We start from the raw sequence: 24,803 nt of genomic DNA, 5'->3' as shown, positions 1-24,803 counted from the left end.
ATTACAAACACAGCTGCTAATTTAAATGGTAGTCTGAATGTTTTTTTTCTGGGTTTTCTGAATGGTAGATCCCAAGGGGAAAATAATTCTGTTAATTTGTTGTTGAAGGGAGTTTCCCACATACTGTAGATTCTTCTGCATATAAGGACTTCAAAAGTTCATTTTCATGTGAAATACATGTCATTGATGCCAAGTTATTTCTTATATTAGAGACTGTGAAACACGTATTTCTATACTTTCTCTCATTAGTGTGCCAAGTACTTTCACTATTAGAAAGCAATAGAATTAATCATTTTTTGGCTTTGTTTGATGTGATGAGGCACATTGGCAACAATTCTGATAAACTCGAGTGAGATTACTCACTGCACTACATTCTAACCAGGTTAGAGCCGGCCAGTTATTTATTCTCACTGCATTGTGTGTGTGGGGGGGGGGGCGGGGGGTTGGGGGCGCAGGGAAAGGTAGAAGGGAAGATAGAGTAAGCAATCCTAAAAATAAAAAGGGAAAATAAAATCTGCAGAATATTTTTCAGAACGAACAAACTGTGGCAGTAAGAGAAGCATTAATATGATAGGTTTATGAGTGTGTGTTTCCGTGTGTGTGTATGTGGACTTCCTCAGCCAGAACTTGAGGGTTACACAATGCCTATGTTTACTTTAGAGGTTAAACTGCAAACAGACATATGCAGTACTACTGTTATAAAATTAGGATAATATAGCTCAAACTATTTTAATTTCTCTCTGCGCTTCTATATGCAATTGAAATTTGGTAGTGCCTTCACATTTGCAGTCCTGATAGCACAGTGATCAAGCATTTGGCTGCTAACCAAAAATTCAGCAGTCTGAATCCACCAGCCACTCCTTGGAGGCCCTATGGGGCCGTTCTACTCTGCCCTATAGGGTCACTATGAGTCAGAATTGACTTGACAGCAACAAGGAATCACCTAAGGAGAATGAGAAGCATCTGAGGCTTCCTTATTTCACTTCTGTTCTCTCAAAGTTGAAAATTATCAGAAGAAAACAGAAACTGGTTTTATTAAAGGAAACGTGAATCCAAGACATTTACTTCTTAATTTTTTTTTTTTTTTTTTTTTACCACAAAGTGGCTCTAGCTGTTAAGGTTTGAAATATACAGCTAATCCTGATTTCTTCTATTGAATATGTAGTTTCAAATATCATCCTCAGACATTTGTAACCAGAATTGTGAGCAAAACTTGATATTATCTGCAAATATGTGTGCTGTACAAAAGAGCCAAACTTCAGGCGCCAGGATAGAAAAGAAGTGAAGCAAGGGGAAGTAACATTTATCCATAGTTCATAGTCAGTTTATCAAAAGGCATAGATAATTATAAACTAGTCCCCAGAGCAATTCTGCGGCTTGGGTCACATATGTAGATAATGTATTTTGTAAAAAGTTCTGGAAAGGAGTCGAGTGAGTCATGCAGGTGGAGGTGGAGAGAGCGGCGCCCTTTGGTCCATGAGCTCTTCTTTCATCATATCTACCTGTTGCTTCTCTATACCTGTGAGCCAACAGGTTACAGAAATTGCTCTGCCTGAGGCTTCTCAGTTCTTCTCCCTATAAAGTAAAGCTGTGGTCCCCCTCTTACTGTGATCAGTCCTCTACAGCAGATTCTACTTTTAAGAATAACCGAAAAGTGAAACCAAACCGTTGCTGTGACTCCATGTGTTACAGAATAGAACTGCACTATAGGTTGGTTACCAGTTAGGCTAACGTAGCTCTTACTGTTAAGCTGTACATCAGGGGGAAAAAAAAGGACAAAATTGCAAATAAAATATTTTATATAATTTTACAACTGCAACAGCAGCCAAAAAACTGTACCTGTACACACTACTTAGGTACAACTAAAAACTTCATGGGATTAGTTTTCTTGGTTCAAAGGTTTAGGGTCATGGCTTCCTGGGTCTATCCCGTTAATTGGCCTAATGTAGTTTTTAGAGTTTCTGTTCTAACTCCTGGAAGCCCTGGTGGCGTAGCAGTTAAGTGCTACAGCTATTAACCAAAAGGTCAGCAGTTCGAATCCACCAGGTGCTCCCTGGAAACTCTTATGGAACACTTCTACTCTGTCCTGTAGGGTCACTATGAGTCGGAGTCGACTCGACGGCAATGGGTTTGGTTTTGGTTTTTTGGTTCTATCTCTAGTTCAGTGAGTAGCACCTGAGGTCTTAAAAGCTTGCAAGCAGCCACCCAAGATACAATTGGTCTCTATTCTCCTTGAACAGCAAAGGAAAAAGGAGACCTAGGAATCAGAGAAGGAAATGGACTGCAGGTTTAATTGCCTCCATAAACTACTGTCTCCACTACCATGAGACCAAAAGAAATGGATTGTGCCCAGTTACCATTACTGAATATTTTGATCAAGGACCCAATAGATGGATCCTGATCAAAAGGAGGTAAATCATGGAACAGAACTTCAAACTCATGTGGAAATCAGATTTATTGGATCCATTAAGAGTTGGAGAACCCCCACACCTAAACCCCCACATCTAAATAATCTTTAAACCTTGAACTGAAACTATCTCGTGAAGCTATCATTAAACTAAACAAGAGTTTATCCCAATTAATAAAGAATGTGTGCCTTAAACACTGCGCTCTTATAAAAAATTATTTGAGTGTAAACTGACTACAGTTAATCTAAAACACAGATGAGAACTTTAAGGGCCAGAGAGCCTAAATTAATGGTGATGAAACAATATGGGTAGAAATAGAATGGTAACACAATGTGAAGGTTGTAAGCAATGTTATTGAACTGTTCATGTAGAAATTTTGAAGGGATGTATATTTGGTTGTGTATATCGCCACCAAAAATAAATAAAATATTTTTAAAAAGAACTGCTCCAAAGGATTTTCTTGGCTGTAACCTTAATGAAAGCAGATCACCAAGCCTTTCTTCCACTGCCAACCTTTAAGTTAGTAGTTGAGCACAAACATTTTGTGCCTCCTAGGCACCTTTATGGAAACCCTGGTGGTGTAGTGGTTAAGTGCTATGGCTGCTAACCAAAGGGCCGGCAGTTCGAATCCGCCAGGTGCTCCTTGGAAACTCTATGGGGCAGTTCTACTCTGTCCTATAGGGTCGCTATGAGCTGGAATCGACTCGATGGGACTGGGTTTGGTTTTTTTGGTTTAGGTACCTTTATAGAATAAAACCCACTGCCATTGAGTAGATTCTGACTCATAGCAACCCTATAGGTTTCCAAGGCTTTAAATCTCTACGGAAGCAGATTACCACATCTTTCTCCCACTGACTGGTTTTGAACCACCGACCTTTTGGTTAACAGTCAAACACTTTAACCACTGTGCCACCAGGGCTCCTTCACATTTATAGAATAACCCGTTGCTGTTGAGTCAATTCTGCCCCACAGAGTTTCCAAGGAGCACCTGGTGGATTTGAACTGCTGACCTTTTACTTAGAAGCTGTAGCGCTTAACCATTAGGCCACCAGCGTTTCCATTTATAGAATAGAGCTATAACATTTTAGAGATAAAATTTAACCTTAAGAATTACTTTACAGACTAAGAAAGTTAGACCTAGCATTATTAATTGCATGGCTAGTTTGTCGTGAAGCTGATAAACTCAATTTGTAAGACTTCTAATCCAGTGTCCTTTGACTATACGGTACTACTTTTTTTCCCACTATTTCTCCTTTTATTCTCTGGGAGAAGCTGAGAAACACTGGAACAACATTTTGGTGGCACTTCTTTAAGCATTTTCCTTCTCCCCACTCGCAACGTATCAGAAAAAATCATTTATGATGATGATTTGTTTTTGTATAGTTTCTTAAGGAATCTCTGTATTTTTCTCTAAACAGCCTCAAAACCAGTAGACCTGAAATTATGCAGTGGTCCAATCCCTAATACTACGCAGCTCTGTCACATCCCCTGTCCAATCGAGTGTGAGGTTTCAGCTTGGTCAGCGTGGGGACCTTGTACTTACGAAAACTGTAATGACCAGCAAGGCAAAAAAGGTATGTTATATTGACATAATAATCTTGAAACCCTCATCAATTGAGTCAAAACCATTAATTATTTAAAAATGCTGCCCTGTATTTCTTGGTTGTTCGTTTGTGATATTTTCCAGAATAGATAAAGAGTATTGATTGTTAAAGATGAATAAATCTATTCTGGTGATGGTATTACAAGATTAAAACTAAAGGATATAGGCAAGATGCTTGTTGATTTAGACAACAGATGGAGAATGTCCGAGACAGTTTAGTGCAGTGGTTAAGATGAGCTGTGGTGTTAGGCTGACCTGGATTAGAAAACCTACTCATTCCCTTACTGTGCAGATAAATTAATTCACTTCTTTAAATCTTTTTCCCCACTATCTGTATAGGAATGTAATAATATTTGCCACCCAGATTTTTCTGCAGATTAAATGAGATAATAAGCTTAAGACTTTTAATTCCATTCCTGGCACATAGCAAGCACTCAATAAACAGTGCTTATTACATTGAAAGCAAAAAAAAAAAAAAAAAATCCTCTATTGCTTTTATAATGCAAATTACGTCTAAAAGGAGTAGAATAAATGCAATGGTTTACTATGTACTAGGCTTGATGAGCTAATTTTTACATGATTAGGAATTGAAAGCAGTTGCCTATTTTCTTTAAAAGGACAGTCTTCTAGTGAATCTCAAATGTTCGTATAGCAATAAATAGACTTTACTAATTTCGTAATACATTGTCAAAAAGGACAACACTTAGGGCAAGACTTCGAATAACCCACAGTAGAACCCAGATGGTTTATGTTCCTAATTCAAATTTCCGGAGTCTAAAAATCAACTGAGGCTCAAAGAGACATTTTCTCTAGGAGCATACTAAATTCTCAGAGGTTGCTTTTCCAAATTTAATTGTGACAGTGTTGAAGAATTCAAAATAAGATATCAAGATTTCTGTCTGCTCATGACTTCTACTTTCATTAAGCTTTCACTCAAGGGTTTTGTTCAGCTTTCTGAAATACTCAACCCCTGATAGTAACAAAAAAAATTTCCTTCCCCAATAATTCAGGTTTCAAACTGAGGAAGCGGCGCATTGCCAATGAGCCTACTGGAGGCTCTGGGGGGACCGGAAACTGCCCTCATTTGCTGGAAGCCATTCCCTGTGAAGAGCCATCCTGCTATGAATGGAAAGCAGTGAGGCTTGGAGACTGTGAACCAGATAATGGAAAGGAGTGTGGTCCAGGCACTCAAGTTCAAGAGGTCGTGTGCATCAACAGTGATGGTGAGACGGATAATGTGTCTATCACGTTTTATGAATGTCTGTTTAACCCTAGACATATGCTTTTACCTTAAGTTAAAACCTTGTGTCTTCTTTTATCATAACTGGTTCAATTTACAAACATAGAAATACCTACTTCATTCTCTTCCTTTCTCCCTCTCTTCGTAACACTATATGTTACTTAACTCAATATATCTAAAATATTAACATGTAATCAATATAAAAGTTATTAATGAAGTACTTTTAAATTACTTTTTAAATATTTTATAGTAGGTATAACATAGCCATTTTAAAGTGTACAATTCAGTAGCATTAATGACATTCGTCATGTTGTGTAAGTATCATCACTCTTTGATTTCAGAACTTGCCAAACTCCATAGCCATTAAGCAGTCACTCACCATTACCCCTTCTCTGGTTTCCGGCAACTACTAATCAGTTTTTTATCTCCATGAATTTGTCTGTTCTGGATATTTCATGTAAATGGAATCATACAATATGTGGCTTAGCATAATGTTCTCAGGGTTCATCCATGTTATAATATGTATCAGTACTTTATTCCTTTTTATGGCTGAATAATATTCCATTGTATGACTATACCACATTTTGTTTATCCATTCATCTGTTGACTGACATTTATTTTGTTTTGATTTTTTCCATTTTTTGGCTATTATGATGGTGCTGCTATGAATATGTATGTAATATTTGAGTACCTGTTTTCACTTCTTGTAGGGATATGTCTAGGAGTAGAATTGCTGGGTCATATAATTCTATGATTCACTTACTGAGGAACTACCAAAATGTTTTCCATAGCAGCTGTACCATTGTACACTCCCATTAGCAATGTGTGAGGGTTCCAGTGTCTCCTCTACATCTTGTCAACACTTGTTACTTTATGCTTTGTTTTTTTTGTTTTGTTTTTGTTTTTAATATAGCCATCTTAGTGGGTGTGAAGTGGTATCTCTTTGTTGTTTTGATTTGTATTTCCCTCATGACTAATGATGCTGAGCATTTTTTCATATGCTTTTTGGCCATTTATGTATTTTCTTTGAAGAAATATCAATTCAAGTCCTTTATCTCTTCATAAACGAGGTTGTTGATCTTTTTGTTGTTGAGTTATAAGGGTTCTTTATATGTTCTAAATACTAGACCCTTACCAGATATATGATCTGCAAACGTTTTCTCCCATTCCGTGGGTTGTTTTTTCACTTTCTTTATGGTATCCTTTGATGCATAAATGTTTTTAATTTTGAGAAAGTCTAATTTATTTATTTTGTTGCTTGAGCTTTTGGTGTTATATTTAAGAAACTATTGCCAAATCCAAGGTCATGATGATTTGCCCCTATGGTTTTCTTCTCAGAATTTTATAATTTTAGTTCTTACATTTAGGTCTTTGATCCATTTTGAGTTAAATTTTGTATGTGGTGTGAGTTAAGGATCTATCTTCATTCTTTTACATGTGGAGATCCAGTTGTCCCAGCACCATTTTGAAAAATAGCTCTTCTTTCCTCATCGAATGGTCTTGGCACCCTTTCAAAAATCAATTCACCATTGATGTATGGGTTTATTTCTGGACTTTTAATTCTCTTCTATGGACCCATATCTCTATCCTTATGCCAGCATTGCACTGTTTTGATTACTATAACATTGTAGTAAATTTTGAAATTGGGAAGTGTGAGTCCTCCAATTGTATTCTTCTTTTTCAAGGTTGTTTTGGCTACTCAAGGTCCCTTGCAATTCTATGAGTATTTTAGGATCAGCTTTTCCATTTTATAAAAAAAAGGCCATTGGGATTTGACAGGTGTTGCATTGAATCTGTAGATCACTTTGGAGAGTATTTTATCTTAGCAATATTAAACATTCTAAACCATTTATTAAGGTCTTCTTTAATTTATTTTGGCAATGTTTTATAGTTCTCAATGTACTAGTCATCTACCTCCTTGGTTAAATTTACTCCTAAATATTTTATCATTATTGTAAATGGAATTGTTTCTTAATTTCCATTTTGGATTGTTCATTGCTGTTGTATAGAAATACAGCTGATTTTTGGGTGTTGATCTTTTATTCTGCAGCTTTGCTAAATTTGTGTATTGGCTCTAACAGTTTGTATGTGTGTGCAAGTGTGTGTGGATCCTTAGAATATTCTACATATAAGATCAAGTCATCTGCCGATAGAGGTAGCTTTTCTTCTTATTTTCCAATTCGGATGCTTTCTATTTTTTCTAGCTTAATTGCTCTGGGTATTTCAGTACAATATGGAATGTTGTTAATGTTGTTAGGTGCCATCAAGTCAGTTCCAACAAATAGCAACCCTGTGTACAGCAGAATGAAACACTGCCCAGTCCTGCACCAAAATTTTTGTTTGAACCCATTGTTGCAGCCATTGTGTCAGTCCATCTCATTGAGGGTCTTCCTGCTTTTTGCTGATCTTCTGCTTCACCAAGTATGATGTCCTTCTCCAGGGACTGATCCCACCTGATAACATGCCCAAAGTACGTGAGACAAAGTCTCGCCATCCTTGCATCTAAGGAACATTCTGGCTATACTTCTTCCAAGACAGATATGTTCCTTCTTCTGGCAATCCATGGTATATTTAATATTCTTTGCCAGCACCACAATGCAAATGCCTCAGTTCTTCTTCAGTCTTCCTTATTAACTGTCCAGCTTTTGCATGCATTGAGATGATTGAAAATACCATGCTTTGGGGCACTGGGTTTTTTTTGGGGGGGGGTCAGGCACACCTTAGTCCTTAAAGTGACATCTTTGCTTTTTGACACTTTAAAGAGGCCTTTTGCAACAGATATGCCCAATACAATACATCATTTGATTTCATGACCGCTGCTTCCATTGGCATTGACTGTGGGATTTTTTTCATATATACTGTTTATCATGTTGAGAAAGCTTCTTTATATTAGTTTGTTGAGTGTGTTTATCAGAAAAGAGTTCTTTCTTTTTAATGGTGGCAGTATTGGGGATTCGTGAACAGTCACAGGGTATTTTTAAAATTGAAAACAGGTGATGTAAAATAATGAATCATCATCAGGAAAAGAATGTCAAATTTAAAGGCAACAACATAAAGGTGACATTTCCCCCAAGTGATATTTGTTATTTGCCATAGAAAATAACGTGGAAATAAAGAGAGCTTATAAGCGTTGTGAACATGACTCTAGACGTCTTCTTTTTTTTTTTTTTTCTCTCCTCATATTGTGTCTTAGTGATAAAATTTAACTTCCAGGCTCCCATGGTATGAGGCCTAACACAGTCTGAACTTCCTTGACCAGTCTTCTGCTATCCTCCTGAGGCCTGTTATCTAAGAGGGTCATCAAGCTACTTGGGTGGTAGTTTTTCATGTGGTTCTTTCCCTAAACCACAGGATTTTACATTGGACTTTTACAACAGAATTTTATTTGTTAAAATATTCTGTCTTTAAAGTGTTCTGATGTTAGCCCTGACATAGGATTTTCCCGTATTTCCCAAGAATACCACTACCCTTTGGGGGAGAACTCCATGTCCCTCAAAAATCTCTGAATCGCACTTAGGAGCCGCAAGGCTTCCCCAGACGTAGTTTAAAACCTCTGGATAAGATTCTTTCTCAGGTTTGTTTTAACTCTCAAATCCTATGACTCTGCACATCAGAGCAGCATAAGCACCAAGCCCCAGGGTCCCGTGGTTTGAGAGTTTATGCTGTTTACAGCATATGTGGAAACATTCTGGTAACCCCTTAGGGGCACTGGAACATCTGCCAGGCATCATAATTCCTTCCATCCTATTTTCTTCCAGCAAGCAGTATTGTTTCCTCCCGTGACTCAGTCACTGTGCAGTAGAGAAAGATACTCTCTGGGGTGGGAGAATGACAGACACTGCTGTGACTGAGATATTAGCCTTCAACATTGGAACACACAGTGTCATCTTTTGTCCTGGGTCCAAGGCTGCCAAGCAGGATAACATTAGGCAAAATCCAAGCCAGCACATGAGGTTGGTAGGCGATGAAGGGATTATTGCTCCATACCTTTTATCATGGGTTTTATAAATTCTGTTTTTTTTCTATGTGGGTGTAATCAGTTATGATACATCCTCTTTCTGGCTTTTCTGAGTTCTATGCTAAGGAGAAAGAGAGGAGAAAATAAGGCTTAGGGATTGGCACTTAGAAAAAAGCAAAAGAAACCCATTCTTTTTCTCTTTTCCTCCCACATCAAATCCTTATTTGTATTAGATGGCACTCTATTTTTTTGTGAATTACTGTAATAACTGTCAGGATCATATTTAGCATTATTGGTAACCCCTTATTTATACTGCTTCTTGATTTTTTTTCTCAATTTGGATAATTCTTCTTGTCCTCCTATAGACTTAACAAGGAACTAGAATCCCTCGCATTGTAGAAAGTGTATCTGAGTGAGGCAAAAGTTAAATTGAAAAATGAATTGTGCATGTAGTTTCTGTCTCAGTGTTATCAGATGAAAAACCAGGACCACCTTACTTTGCGCAATGATCCTCCTGGATGATTGTGCCCAGTGGGTATACTTGAAAAATATCAGTGGTTAATTTTAATATTTTTAGGGCAGAAATACTTTGTAATACAAATAATCACCTCCTAAATTGTTTTGTGATGCGTTAAAGAACAAGCTGAGGAGTGAGTTAGGTATATGTAGGTGTACTGGAAAATAACATATGTTTTCATCTAAAAAAAACAAACTGATAACCATCACAACAAAATTATAAGCTGGCTTCACTTTGTCCGCTTCAAAGACAGAAGGAATTAAAAGAAGACTGTGACAGATATTCTGTTTTGTTATTACTATCCTTTATCAGGACATGTCTTTCCTAATTCAATTTTACCTCCTGATATTAATTTTTTTTTTTTTATTAATTAGCTATATATAGTGCAATTCAAGTACTTGAACTGACTTAAGAACAGAGGAGTATGTATAAAATCAGGAAAATTCTTTATTGTTACAAATCCTAGAGCCTGCTTAAATTTGTATATAACTGAAACAATTGTGCTGATAGGATCAGAGCAAAAGCAGGAGACCTATAAATACTTCTCCAATATTATCACCTGGTACGTGTTTAGCAGCTGCACCAAATGTTGTTTTGTAATTAAATCGGGTCCAGGGAATTAAAGTTGATTAGTTGTACAGGCTCTACGTCTTGGCCTGGGCTGTAGCTATAGATTTTGTTTTATGATTAAGTTAAAGTTCAACTAGGGAAATGAAGAAGTAGAGCTGGTGAATCTAGCGAATAATAAAAAGACTTTTTTTACTTCCCACATTCCTCACAAATTTCACAACTCTGTTAATGACCTCAAAGCATTGAAAATCTCTATTTTTTCCTTAAATGCTCTTGTCCGGGGTCAATAGGATTGGTTGATGTTGGTGTATATTTTTCCTGTTGTCTTCTAGGGAGCTGTGTTGGGCAAGGGTTGTGAGGGTGCCCAGGAGAGAGCTCTGAGCTTCCTGACAGACAGAGGCATATAACAGAATTGCAAGACTAAGGGGAGCTAAGAAGACAATTAGACTCCCCAGAAAGAAGTAAACATTTTTTGTGTAATAGAAAAAGATACTGCTCATGTTTACAGATCTTTGAAAAGCAGGTCCAGCTTTCTGAGCACAAATGCAGGAACTAATCAAAAGGTCTATGGGGGGAGGGACTGGGGGGGTGGGACCCTAGGGGGTGTTGTAGCTATGGGACACTCAAAGTCTGTGCTATTTTCAGTTTTGCGACATCTGGGTATGTTTTTTTAAAATGCAAATTTGACAAGTCCAGAATATTTTATTTCCCAGATTGGTTAGTTAGAGGCAGAGTAAAGCAAGGTTAATAATAGGCTGAAGGTGGGGGGAAAAGTGCTATTGTCTTAAAAAAAATTGTCTTAGCCAGTACTTAAGGAAGAGGGAGACGGTAAACCAAATATTGTTTCCACCTGCCCTCCTCTTTGTGGAAAAATATAAAGGATGCCATCCATGTCTCGTTACCAAGAGGTCTATTTCAGATGTCAAAACATTGATATATTTCTGTGGGAATTTTAAAAACTCAGTTTTGTTATTTTGTTTTCTGTATTATGTTGTAAAGCAGAGAACCTCAGTAGTTTCAAAATGCCTACACTTCTGTGCTACTTATAATTTCTCCATGTTAGTGAAAGTTAACTAAACACACGTAACCAGGACTCCCATGCATGACTCACTTGCTGTGTGATTGACTTTTATAAAATCAAAACATAATCTTTTCATTGAAGTCCCTGGGTGGTGCAAACAGTTAATGTACTTGGCTGCTAACCGAAAGGTTGGGGGTTCGAGTCTACCCAGAGGCACCTGGAAGAAAGGCTTGGTGGCCAAATTCCAAAGAATCAGCCATGGAAAACCCTATAGACCAGTGTCTACTCTGACACACAAGGGATTGCCGTTAGTCATAATCAACACAACAGCAACTGGTTTTTGTTTTTTGGCTTTGTTTTTTACGTCACTGCAACAATTCATCATTATGAAGATATTAAAAGTAGTATGGAGCAGTTCTACTCTGTAAAACACGGGCTCACCATGAGTCAGCGGCCGACTCAATGGCAATTTAAAACAACAACAGTAACAGTAACAAGGATCACGGGCCATGGCCCTTACATGCACTGTGTAGCTCTTGAAGTAGTAGGCCTCTGGCTCAATTCTTTCCTTTCTTTCCACTGAGCAAAGCATATCAATTTTTAAAAAATAATTAAGAATGGTATAACTATATGGATAATCTTGAAATTTCTTTGATTTATTTATTAAAAATAGCTGACTGACTTTAAATTGTATTCGCAACAATTGTCTTATGTACACCTAAAACCAGACTATGACTGACCACTGGACCATGTCACCACGGTTAAAAACTACTGGATTATTAAGAACTTCTGTCAACAAATTCTTTGTTGCAAATAGAGGTGTATCAATAATATTAGATGTTTGTAAGTCACATATAAGTGAAAAGAAGAAACATATGCACACATGTAATTCACACAGAAAGATAAAAAAAGATATTAGATTATATAAATGTGCTTACGTGTGTGTGTGAATTCATTACATGCAAATCTTTTAAATCTTTTTCTATTTTACCTTGTGAGGTACTGTCTGGTTTTGCAAGTGTACTGAATTCACCAGCATCAGAATCTCCTTAAATGTGTGATATAAAAGCAGATTCCTGAGTCTGATATATAGACCAAATGAACCACAACCTATGAAAAGGTGTCCCAGAAATGTACATTTTTATGAAGGTTCCTGGATGGCTCTGAAGTGCATTGAAGTTTGAGAAACACTTTACTAAAATGGAGGAAAGGATTGTTTCCGTTCAGCTTGAGGCCTAACTTTACCCAAAGTTACCCAAATAGTCCCAGCACCACAACACACTGGCTGGTTCTGGGAATGCTGATGAAGGCCTGTGGTTAAGAACATAAGTACTGAGATGAGCCTTTGTAGTAAGTTTTTCTGTCTCTTTAGGAAATAATTCTGTGTATCTTCAGAAGTACCAAAAAACAAACAAACAAAAAAAAACTGAACAATGACAAAAAAAAACTGGGAAAATACTTGTGGAAAGATGACTTTAATATCCAGAGCACTGTCTTTTCATGTGACAGCTTAATCTTATTGGTCTTTTAACTACCAATTTCTTCTTTCTGAAATGGAATATGTATCTCTACATGAGTAGATGGAAAGAAAAATTTGAGTACTATTTCTTTCCCAAGTAGTTTATGTCATATTTTGTAGTTTGTATTAGGAGGAAAAAAAAGGGCATGCCATTTAGATACCTCGAGGTAAATATTAGAATAAAACCAAAACGCAAACCCATTGCCATCAAGTCAATTCTGTCTCATAGCAACCCTACAGGACAAAGTAGAACTTCCCTGTAGGATTTCCAAGGCTGTAATCTTTACGGAAGCAGACCGCTGCATCTTTCTCACATGACCCGCTCGTGGGTTCGAACTGCTGACCTTTTGGTCTGCAGCTCAGCACTTAACCCACTACACTGCCAGGGCTCCTAGATATAGGAATAGACACCAAAAAAAAAAAAAAAGTGTTTACCTCTGGAGAACAGGATTCAGCATAAGGAGAGATGGGGCAAGTTAGGACCTGTTTTATTTTAAGCCTATAGTACAATCTGTAGGAAGTCTTGGTGGTGCAGTGTTAATCAAAAGGTCGCTGGTTCAAACCCATTAGGCAGCTCTGTAGGAGAAAGATGTAACAGTCTGCTTTCATAAAGATTTATAGCCTTGGAAACCCTATGGGACAGTTCTACTCTGTCTTATAGGGTGGCTATGAGTCTGAATTGACTTGATGGCTATGGATTGGCTTAGTACAATTTGTAAGCTATTTCAAACTGTATAAGTAATGGATAATTTGTCTAAATATATATATATACACATGTATATATATATTTATATACCAAAAAACCAAACCCATTGCCGTCGAGTCGATTCTGACCTATAGTGACCCTATGGGACAGAGTAGAACCTCCCCATAGAGTCTCCAAGGAGCAGCTGGTGAATTCGAACTGCCAACCTTTTGGTTAAGCTCTTAACCACTGCACCATCAGGGCTCCGGAACCACACTGTTGCCGTTGAGCTGATTCTGACTCATAGCAACCCTATAGGACAGAGTAGAACTGTCCCACTGCACCACTGTAACAGCTTGGAGGGGACAGAGGTTTGTATGGTGAGGGGTATTTGGTAGGGAGAAAAGCATTCCAGGAATAGAAGAAATTACAAAGCTGCTGTTTTTGTGTGTGCTGTCCAGTCCATTATGACTCATGGCAACCCCAAGCGACAGAGTAGAACTGCCCCATAGGGTTTTTTAGACTGTAACCTTTACGGAAGCAGGTCGCCACATCTTTCTCCCATGGAGTCGCTTGGCATGTTCACCTGCCAGCCTTCAGGTTAACAGCTGAGTGCTTAGCCGTTGCACCACCAAGGCTTTTTACAAAGGTCATAGTTGAGATCGCTATCTTGGCTAACTCAGAATATTCACAGGTTCTCCTGGAAGCATACATAGGTTAGGTCAACTATTAGGATACATGCAATTTATTAAAGACTGTCTCCCAAGAGAAATTACAGAGGCTGATGGAAGCAAGGTAGAGAAGAGGTGATATGTCACTGGTCTCTAAGACTACTCCCAGGCTCAGAAATTTGCTTATAGAACTCAGAGGACTCAGCATATAGTCGTACTCGTGGCTATTATTTACCACAGCAAAAGGATATACAGCAAAATCAACAAAAGGAAAAGGTACACGGGGTGACGTCTGGAGGAAACCAGGCACTAGCTTCCAAGAGTCCTCTCCTAGTGGAGTCAGACAAGACATGCTTAATACCTCCACCAATGAATGGCAACAATACATATGAAGTGTTATCTACCAGGTAAGCCTGCCTGAGTCTAGAAGTCCAGGGTTTTTATTAAGGATCAGTCACATAGGCACACTGCGTCTTTTACATACCAAAATTCCAGACTCTCAGAAGAAAGCAGATGTTCACCTTAACCACGTTGTTTGTATGAACAGTTTAAGCACAGTGAGCAGCTCTTATCATTTAGGAAATCCTCTATAAATTCAAGTGCATGCCACAGGCTAACCATGCAAGAAGACCTTTCTAAGGATGGAAGTCTCAGGCTTGTTATGTTAACCTTTTTCTGCACAAGGAAAAACCAAAGAAGAGTATAATTTCAGGTGAAGTTACAGACTCAGTCTAATTAGGTGAGGAGCTCTGAAGTGTAAATTACACTTCAAAAGTTGTGGTTCTAGAAACAAAAGAGCTGGGCTTTATACACTCATGCCAGTCAATCATTGGCTCACAGAAGCTGTCTGAGGGGAGTTGGGTGGTTCTCAGAAACTTCCAGCTTTCCACATTGGCCAGATCACCCTAGTTTCCAAGTGCAATTGGCTGAATGTCAGAATAAAGACTTTAGAAACAGAATCTGAGAGATGGGTACATAGATCCAGTAAAAGGGATCCCAGGAGTTCCAAGCTAGGTAGCAACAATTGTCCATTAATGGAAGGGTGGGAAGGAGTATAAATGTATTTATTTTAAAAGGTAAAACCTGATTGCAGTGACTTCTATACTAAAAAGGAATGACTGTGAGGGCATATGGTTTCCAGCTTAGAAAAATGTTTTGTTGGGACATTTTGGCTGAGAAATATGAGGTACTGTCCACTTTGCCTGGATAGTAGCTGGAAAGAAATAACTGAGTTGTTCCGCAAAATAAAATAAGAGAATTCTTAAGTTACCCCGTCAGTACAAGAGAGAAATGTAAGCGAATTAGGAATGGTGGAAGAAAATGTGAGAAGATTCTGGGAGAAGTGAGAGTAAGGAAGAGATAGAAAAAGAAGAGTCCAACTGGAAATACCTTTTTGTATAAAATGGGTGACAATCTTACAGTTTTGTTCAGGATAGTATTATTTCATTTTCTTGGGGGTAATTATCAATAGCACCACCTTCTTGCTTTCAGAAGTGTCCTCATTTGAACAATCAGTGATATGATCACCCTACGAATGACTGATACATTTTGAACAGAGGAGGTAGAACAAAAGTGTCAGAGAATTATTAAAATCCTTAGAGAAAATAGAGGGAGAGCCCACTGCCACTTATGTGGTTCCTGGATTCCCCAGTGGAAATGAAGTCATTCAGTTCAAACTGTAATGGAAAAGGTAGGCTGGAAAATGTAAAGACACCTGAGGCTTTGGCATTGCTTAATGTTTGCAAATGTTATATATTTTCAAGTACTTAAAATTGAACAGCACAGTCATAAATATGTTTGCTCCTTTCCATCAGTGGAAATAAGTTTTGTGCCATATTTTATCCTAACTATTCATTAGTGATGGACAAGAACATCATAATACCCGAGAGAGAGATAAAGACCAAAAGTGAAATTAAAATTTGTTAAAGTTTAAAATGGAACCTAAACTAAATAAAGGCTTTGCTTCTAAAGCTTTGGTGAGAACTCTTGAGTTCAGATCAATTTAAATGTCTATAGAGCTAGATGAGAACATAATTTCAAATGCATGATCACCCTCTGGAAGTGGAATCTACTTCTTAACACAAATTACACAACCATTACAGGGAAAAGCTGATCTTTTAAATGCAAGAGTATGTCCTATAACTGAATTGTTTTCCCATGATTTAAGCAATAAACCAACTAAGAATTTTCCTTTCTGTGGAATGCTAAGCCATTTAATGTGTTTGGAATATAATTAGGTTGGATATTATGCTTAAATCTAAGGTCTCTTACTTTACAATTAGGATCATCTAACACTGTTGGTAGGAGTTTGTTTCCTATAATTAGGTTGAGACTCTCTATTCAATTTGTTGTAAAGCTGAAAGTCATTATAGCCTTTTAGAAAATTTAAGGCAATAGGTTAGTTTTCAGTGTTGGTTTGTAGTAATCACAATTTTATTTTGGGCTTAAAAAACCTGGCATAGATACTCTGGTCTGTCTGATATATATATATATATATATATATATATATATATATATATATATATATATATATATATATATATATATATAATGTTACAGCATACTTTGATGTATTGTTAATAAAATAAAATATTTATTTTTAAGAAAACCATCAGGACTGAGTCAGTATTATTTTAAATAACAATGTCATAGAAAAGAGTAAGATTTTAGAAAATATTTTCTTTTTTTTATTTATTAAGAGAAATGTGTACTTAGCAGAGGCTTCAGATGAGGGTTAAGTAAGTAAACAATAGCTTACTTACCACTGTATTATCCCACCCACTGCATTATATAGCCATACAAATTCTCCTGTTGAGTTTTAGTTACCACTCAAATGGCAAATATAAGAGAGAGCATCCTCTTACTTTGTCATAGGTGAATAGTGTCTTAAGACAACCCAGGGCAATCAGTTTTCTCAGAGATGGTAAAAGCCATTATGGATGGAAGGCATACATTTCAGTCAAATGTGCAGGAGTTTAATTATTAAATGTAACAGATGCATCTCATTGCTTACATTATCGGGCCCCTCCGTTTGCTTCTTTGATTCTGTTTACTTCTACCTGTTTCATCAGACTCTGTCTCCCCATGGCTTCCACAATTCAGCCTTCCTCTGATTCTCTTCCTACCTCTCAGGCCATTTATCATTTAACTATTGCCTGGCTAACAAACCGCCAGTGGCTGAACACAGCAATTAGGATCTTTCATGATTTTGGGAAATCCCTCTTCAGATTTCACCTGGACTCACTTGTGGAGGTTTGGTTATGGCTGAAACATTCAAGATGGCCATCTTCACCTGTACGGCAGTTAGTGCTGACTGTCAGCTGGAGTACACTGATATTTCTCCACATGACCTCTCATCCACCAATAGGCTAGGCCACCTTCTTTACAGGTGGCCTGAGGGCACTGCTTCAAGAGGACAAAAACAAAGCCTCTTGAACTCACACGATATCACTTTTGCCATAATCTGTTGGTCAGAGAGGAGCCCTAGTGACACAATGGTTAAATGCTTGGCTGCTGACAGAAGGGTCAGCAGTTCAAATCCCCCAACCACTCTGTGGGAGAAAGATGTAGCAATTTGCTCCTGTAAAGATCACGGCCTTGGAGACCCTATAGTGCAATTCTACTTGATGGCAGTGGGTTTGGTTTCGGATTGGTCAAGGAAAGTCACAAGGGCAGGTCAGAATTAATGGTAAGGAAATAGACTCTACCTCTTGATGGGAAATACTGCGAAAAAATGTGGCCATATTTACCACAGTCCACTCTCTGGTAACAATTATTTTCACTTCTCTCACATGCAAAATACTCCCACCACCCATCTAAGACTACCAAAAGTCTCATGCAATTATATTATCAGACTTAAAGTTTACTATCTCATAATCTAGTTTAGATACGGATGAGGCTCTTCAGGCCCAGCAGCTTGGGTGTGACTATTTTTGACCCAGAGACCTGTGAACATAAAAGACAAGATATCTCCCATCAGTTCTCTCTAAACATAAAACATATAGTGATGTGACAGGGACTGGATAATCAGAATAAACTCTCCTATTTGAAAATGAAAAAGAAAACTGGAAAGCATTTACCAGTCACTGGTCATACCAATCTGGAAATCCAGCAGATTCAGTCTGCATCAGGAACAGGAAAAGTATCTTTACTGGGGCCTGGTTTTGTTCTCTGGGAGTGTTTCCCTAGTTCTTTATTCTTCTTTGCTCTTTGCTCTTCATTCCAGGCTCTTGGACCTCTCTCTGTCTTTCCTTTTTCCATAAGAAATGGCTCATATTTGTAGCTGAGGAGCTTTCTCAGTCTGCCTTCTGCTCATAAAAATCAGGGAAACTAGAGGACTTTTTTCAATTTGAACTGTCTCAATTTCTTTAAGTCCGAGCTGGCAGTATTTTTATCAATTCAATGCTCTTAAAATGTTTTGGGTTTCTTAAGCATCTCAGTGGAGGTCACTCAGTACCCCAAAAGCCATATCCGTAAGTGTTTTTGAATTAAGTCTCCTTACTTTGGTCCACATGTGAGGCTTCTATGGAACAATGTCTTTAAGATGGTTAGAGTCCTTTTTGCCTGAGGAGTCTAATAGGAATCACTTAAATCTTTCCAAGTTGTAAGCAAAAGATTATTAACCACAACTTTGATTTTTAACTTAGACCATTTCATACTCTGAAAACCTTTTCCCCAGAAAACTGGATATGAGAAATGGTTTTTATATTCCATTTCAGTACATAGGGGTATCCTCTAAATTCCAATTGCAAACTGAATCATTCCTTCTTTTATTTCTCTTCCCATATCATATCAACCTAAGGGGAAAAAATAGTTGACATTTTAACATTTTTCCTAGAAACCTCCTTATGTAGATCCACAGGTTCATTATAGGCATTTTCTATCTTCCAGGTTTCCACAAGCAACAGTTGTTTTTTTTGTTTTTTTGGGGGGGGCCAATTTTTCGATCTCTGTATAACATGAGTTTCTGTCTTCATCTTCCAGTAATAATCTTCTCACCCGTCTTCCAGCCTTTACCCACTCCCAGTTCCAAAGCCAATACTACATGGTTTAGAATTAAGGTAAATTTTGCCACCTTCTATAGAGTAAAGCAAGTTGCAAGGCCAGCCTAGGTTCAAGGGATAATAGAATAGATTATACCTATTGATGACAGGTACTCATCAGAGTTTATGGGTATATCTAACCTACAACAGGCTTCTTCCTCTGTTTCCTGTATGCTTTGTTCTTTCTCTGGTTCTTCTTTAAATGTTAACTTTCCCTTACATCCTTCTGCTATAGACTCTCACCTGGAAGTCCCACTGTACCCTGCTGGTATTTCTAACTCAGTGTGTACCAAAGTCAAACTCATTGTCCTTCCTCCAAAATTGATTTCTCTTCTGATTTTTACAGTCTAACGGCACTATTTACTCAGACACCTGTGTCTCCCTCTTCCTCAGAACCAGCATTTAATCATCAAATTCTGTTGCATATATCTAAAAAAAAAAAAAAAAAAGTATCTGCTTCAGGTTAGACCAGTGGTTCTACACTGGTTTCAGATTCGCCTGCAGGGAACATTTGCCAACATCTGGAAACATTTTTGGTTATCACATGTGGAGAGGTGGTGCTACTGGCATCTAGTGGGTCCCAAACCCCCCCAGTGCCGTGGAGTTGATTCCGACCCATAGTGACCGTACAGGACAGAGTAGAACTGCCCCATAGAGTTTCCAAGGAGCGCCTGGTGGATTCGAACTGCCACCCTTTTGGTTATTTCCCAGTGGGTAGAGGCCAGTAATGCTTTTAAACATCAACAATCCATATCCAAGGACGGTTCCCACAACAAAGAAGGATCTGATCCAAAATGTCAGTAGGATTTAGGCTGAGAAACACAGGGTTATGCTAATCTTACCAGAAATATTGCAATAGGTTACTTATCCTTCTCTATTCACCAGCAGCTCTAATTCATCCTCTCTTGTTATATCTAAGTATACTTTCTAATCTTTACATTTGATACAGTAAATAATTATGTAGCACCACATATGTGCCAGCCCTTGTTCTAGGTGCTGAAAATACAGCACTGAACAGAAGAGACATAGTCCTGTTTTCTTAGAATTTACAGAGAGACAATAAATGAATAAACAAGAAATGCAAAGTATATCAGGAAGGTCTAAGTGCGATGAAGAAAAATTAAGTAGGATAAGTGGAAATAGAGAGTATCTAGAAAAAAACAATTGTTATCTAGGGATCAGCAAAGCTACTGCTAATAGAGTGCTGTCTGTGCAGAGGTGTGTAAAGGAGATGGGAGTAAGCCCCATGAAAATCTGGGAAGAGAACATTCTAGGCAGAAGGAAGAGTACATGCAAGGCCTTGATGTAGGAACTGCTTTGAATACCTGAAGAATAAAAAGGTGGCCAGTGTGCTTGGAGTAGAGCAAGTTGTTGTCATGCTGATCCCAACTCATAGCAATTCCGTCTCATATAGGGTCACTAAGAGAGTGAATTAGGGGGAGAAAAATAGGGAATAAGTTTAGAGAGGCTACATAGGGGTGAGGCCATCCAGGAGCTTTGGCTTTTACTCTAAGATGGGAATCCATTGGAGGGTTTGAGCAGGAGAACGATCTAAATTAACTTATTTTTTTTAAGGAATCACTCATGTTGCTTTGTTAAGATTAAGTTTTAGGGGTGTAGGGAAGAAGCAGTACGGAGACAGTTGAAATAATTGAGGTGAGAAATGATTGTGTGGCTTAGACAAAGGCTGCAATAGTGGAGGTAGGAATAATTTAAAGAATTACACTAGTTGTCTGGTCTGGGAAGAACTAGGTCAACTTAGTGGCGATGTTGGTATCCCAGGATCAAGGTTTGTTCATTCTGATTATAGATGTTCCACCATAAATGCTCCCTCAATCATGTAATTCTGCTACTTAAAATCTCTTGCTGGTTTTTTGTTGCCTTCTGCATAAAGTCCAAAGCCATTGGGGAATCACAGAGTGCCCTCCCTCATCTAATAACTACCCATTTTGCTAATCTCCTTGTCTGCCCTCCATTTACTACACTGTTTTATATTTTATTAATATTGGTTATTTATACTTTTCTGTTCCCCACTATCCCTTCTAGACTGTTAGTTCTATTGGGTCAGTATCATGTCTTATTTATTTTTGTGTACGTATTTCCCAACACTGTGCTCCATATAACAGATGGTCAATAAATCTTCATCACTGATTTCTTCCCTTTTTTTATCTCTAAAAAACAGATTTCTCCAGGAAATGACTCTTGATTTGTCCTTAAGTAAACTTTTGTTACTGCCTTCACTGCAAATTCAAACCTTGCCTACCAGATGTCAGATAAAGATACCAAATTGCACACCCTATTACCACCTCGATATGCTTTCAAATCCCATTACTTCAAGTCCCAGTACACCAGAAAAAAAAAAAAACAACTACTGCATTTGTGTAAAGAGAAAAAATAAACAAAATGTTCACAAAAACCTACAATCTGAAGGATTGCTTTTGCAGCATTTAATCATTAGACTGTTGTTTTGTTGTTATTGTTGTTGGGTTTTTTTATTGATGTTTTTTGTCACAATTCAATTTTTTCAAAACCATGCACTGAAACACTGATTCTAGGTTCAAATGCTAACTTTGCCACTTTCTTGGGCAAGTTTCTTAAATCCTCTGTGACTAAATTTCCTCAACTGTGAAGTGAAGATAGTACCATTACTTACTCATAGTAATTTTGTTAGGAATTAATGAGTTAATATATGTTAAACGCAAAGAATTGTGTCTGATGCGTAATGAATGCCAATTAAGTGTTTTTTATTACAATTTTTCCTTTAAGTTAAATTCAGTAATGAAAGTTAACTAAACACGAAGACCTTTATTTCCTTTTTTTTTTTTTTTTTGGTTAAGGATAAGTAATTTGGGGTTTAATTTTATTACTTAGCCATAAATGATTGTCCCCCCAATTATGTCCCCCCAAATTATGTCCCCCCCCCAAATCTGTGCTTGGTTAGGCCATGTGTGGTTGTCCTCCATTTTGTGATTGCAATTTTATGTTAAGAGGATTAGGGTAGGATTGTAACACCGTACTTACTCAGGTCACCTCCCTGGTCTAATATAAAGGGAGTTTCCCTGGGGCGTGGCCTGTACCACCTTTTATGTCCCAAGAAATAAAAGGAAAGGGAGGCAAGCAGAGAGTTGGGGACCTCACACCACCAAGAAAGCAGCACCAGGAGCAGGGCATGTCCTTTGGACACGGGGTCCTTGCACCTGAGATGCTTCTCGACCAGGGGAAGATTGAGAACAAGAACCTTCCTCCAGAGCCGACAGAGAGAGAAAGCCTTCCTCTGGAGCTGATGCCCTGAATTTGTACCTGTAACCTACTAAACTGTGAGAAAATGAATTTATCTTTGTTAAAGCCATCCACTTACGGTATTTCTGCCCATACCTTTTGAGACTGAGGCAGCTTGGCTTCTTGTGCTGTCTCTTCAGCTTCTGCTTCCTGGTTTCTTGGCGTCTTGGCTCTTCAGTCCTCATGCCAGCATCTTTTTTGCTGACTAAGACAGAATTTGGTACCAGGAGTGGGGTGCTGCTCTAACAGATACCTAAAATGAGGGACCTTACACCACCAAGAAAGCAGCATCAGGAGCAGGGCATGTCCTTTGGACACGGGGTCCCTGTGCCTGAGAAGCTCCTCAACCAGGAGAAGATTGAGGACAAGGACCTTCCTCCAGAGCCGATAGAGAGAGAAAGCCTTCCTCTGGAGCTGATGACCTGAATTAGATTTGTAACCTACTAAACTATGAGAGAATTAATTTCTCTTCATTAAAGCCATCCACTTGTGGTATTTCTGTTATGGCACTACTAGATGACTAAGACACTGATCAAATGATTTACAGTCTAAGTCACTAAGTATTATAACATCTTCATGAAGTAAGTGTAATTATTTCAAAGCACATATATGTGACCTTAAAGAAATGGATACCTGCTTCTTGTTCTGTTAACTCTCAGAAAATAGTAGGTGTATAAGAATCAAAATCCATAATAGAAATCCTTTCCCCCATTATACAAGAAAACAAATCTCTAAATTGGCATTTCTTTTTTCAACTTGACACATGCTTTTGATCTGAACTGATATTAAGCTAGCAATCTCTCCTGAAGAAAACTAAGGTTATTTGCGTATGTGACTGAACTTATGAAAGTTAATTATTATAACAATGTTGTTCTTAATTTTAAAGTAAATTAGAAGTGTGCATTTTTATTTGTGTGATGTAAGAACTGCACTGAGTGTGTCACACTAAGAGAATTTTCTTTTCTTCCTTAGAAAGATAAGAGCAAGTTACTAACTATGGCCAGAAATTGTACTTCACTTGATGTATATAAGATCAGGGAATATTGCTGTGGAACGGCAATTAAATATATTGAAAAAAGGAATCTTTGAGCATCAAGACTACTGGTACTAAGCACTGCATTAGGTGGGAACTGGGGGAAAAAATCTCTTCCATAAAAACTCACCAGAAATCTACGTCGAGAAGTGAAAGAAGAAATGTTGCTTAGCTGTGATTCTCAACCTGAGATTTCATATCCCAGAAGCAGCTATTGTTGTAACACAAATATGGTATAAAAAGCCACAGGATTAACATGGTGCATTTTTTTGACTTTCAGTTTAGCCAATTGTCTAAAAGAAGGTAGGGAATTTAAGTAAATTAGATAGTAAAAATGTTAAATTGCTGATCTTATTTTGAAATAAATTGCTAAGTTGATATAAAATTTTAAAAGATATATATGAATTGTATTTTATTTGCCTCACCAACATTCATTCATTGTCTTCTCCCACTAAGTGGGCCTCTGATTTTCCTTTGGGGAATTTGTCCATCCCCTAAACTTATTCATGGCTTACTGAGATTGACCCCACCTCCAAGCCAAGCCAATTAGTGTATTCCATCTACCTGACCGTAGTGATTGCCTTAAGGATGAGCATGAGACCTAGTGTGGACTAACAAGAGAGAATACATGTAAGAACTTGTGTAGAAACAACTAAAAGAGACATGAACCTGTTTAAGGTCACTACAAAAAAAGGGGGATGGAGAAGGAGGTGTTTGTATCATTTGCACCAGCCCTGACTCTGAGCTTTACAGTTATTTAAATCAGTAAAATTTCCTCATTTTTTCAGTCCCCAAAGAGTTATAACTTATCAAGAGAGAGACTAGAAAGAAAGTCCATGCTTTGAATGAGTGACTACGTGGGCATATACTCTCAGATGTATCCAATATTTTCCCCTAACCAGTTATTCACTCTCCTTTTTCTTTAAGAATATGTTTATGAAAACATTTGGAAGACTGCTAGATTACACTAAAGAAGGACCTAACATGGCTCTTACAAAGAACTTAATTTCTACAGCAGATTTCTCAGTAAAAAGGTGTCTAGGGTGACAGTTTGGCTACAAGAGGAGTCTTTTGCAAACTGTTTTGTCTCTGCAGAGCATTCAATGTTAGACTGAGAAAATATGAGTTGTTCCACCAAAGCTGAAGTACACTAACAGACACTGTGAAGTTGCTAAAGTGCCTCAAGCCACTGGTTTTTACTACTATTGCTTCCAGTATCCTTTTAAAAGATTATTCTCTTCTACCATGTAACATTAA

General features: G+C 37.8%; 1 protein-coding gene across 1 annotated transcript in view; it reads left to right on the top strand.

Moving 5' to 3' along the window:
- Window positions 1-24,803, top strand: part of THSD7A (thrombospondin type 1 domain containing 7A) — a 487,115-nt gene that overhangs the window by 287,562 nt on the left and 174,750 nt on the right. The window contains exons 5-6 of the mRNA XM_049894144.1: window positions 3,827-3,982; window positions 5,022-5,234. Of these exons, the coding sequence (XP_049750101.1) occupies window positions 3,827-3,982; window positions 5,022-5,234 (369 nt within the window). The remainder of the gene's footprint in view (window positions 1-3,826; window positions 3,983-5,021; window positions 5,235-24,803) is intronic.

Source organism: Elephas maximus, chromosome 8 (genome assembly GCF_024166365.1).
Source record: "Elephas maximus indicus isolate mEleMax1 chromosome 8, mEleMax1 primary haplotype, whole genome shotgun sequence".
Classification (NCBI taxonomy): domain Eukaryota; kingdom Metazoa; phylum Chordata; class Mammalia; order Proboscidea; family Elephantidae; genus Elephas; species Elephas maximus.
This window is presented reverse-complemented; position numbering and strand designations above follow the sequence as displayed.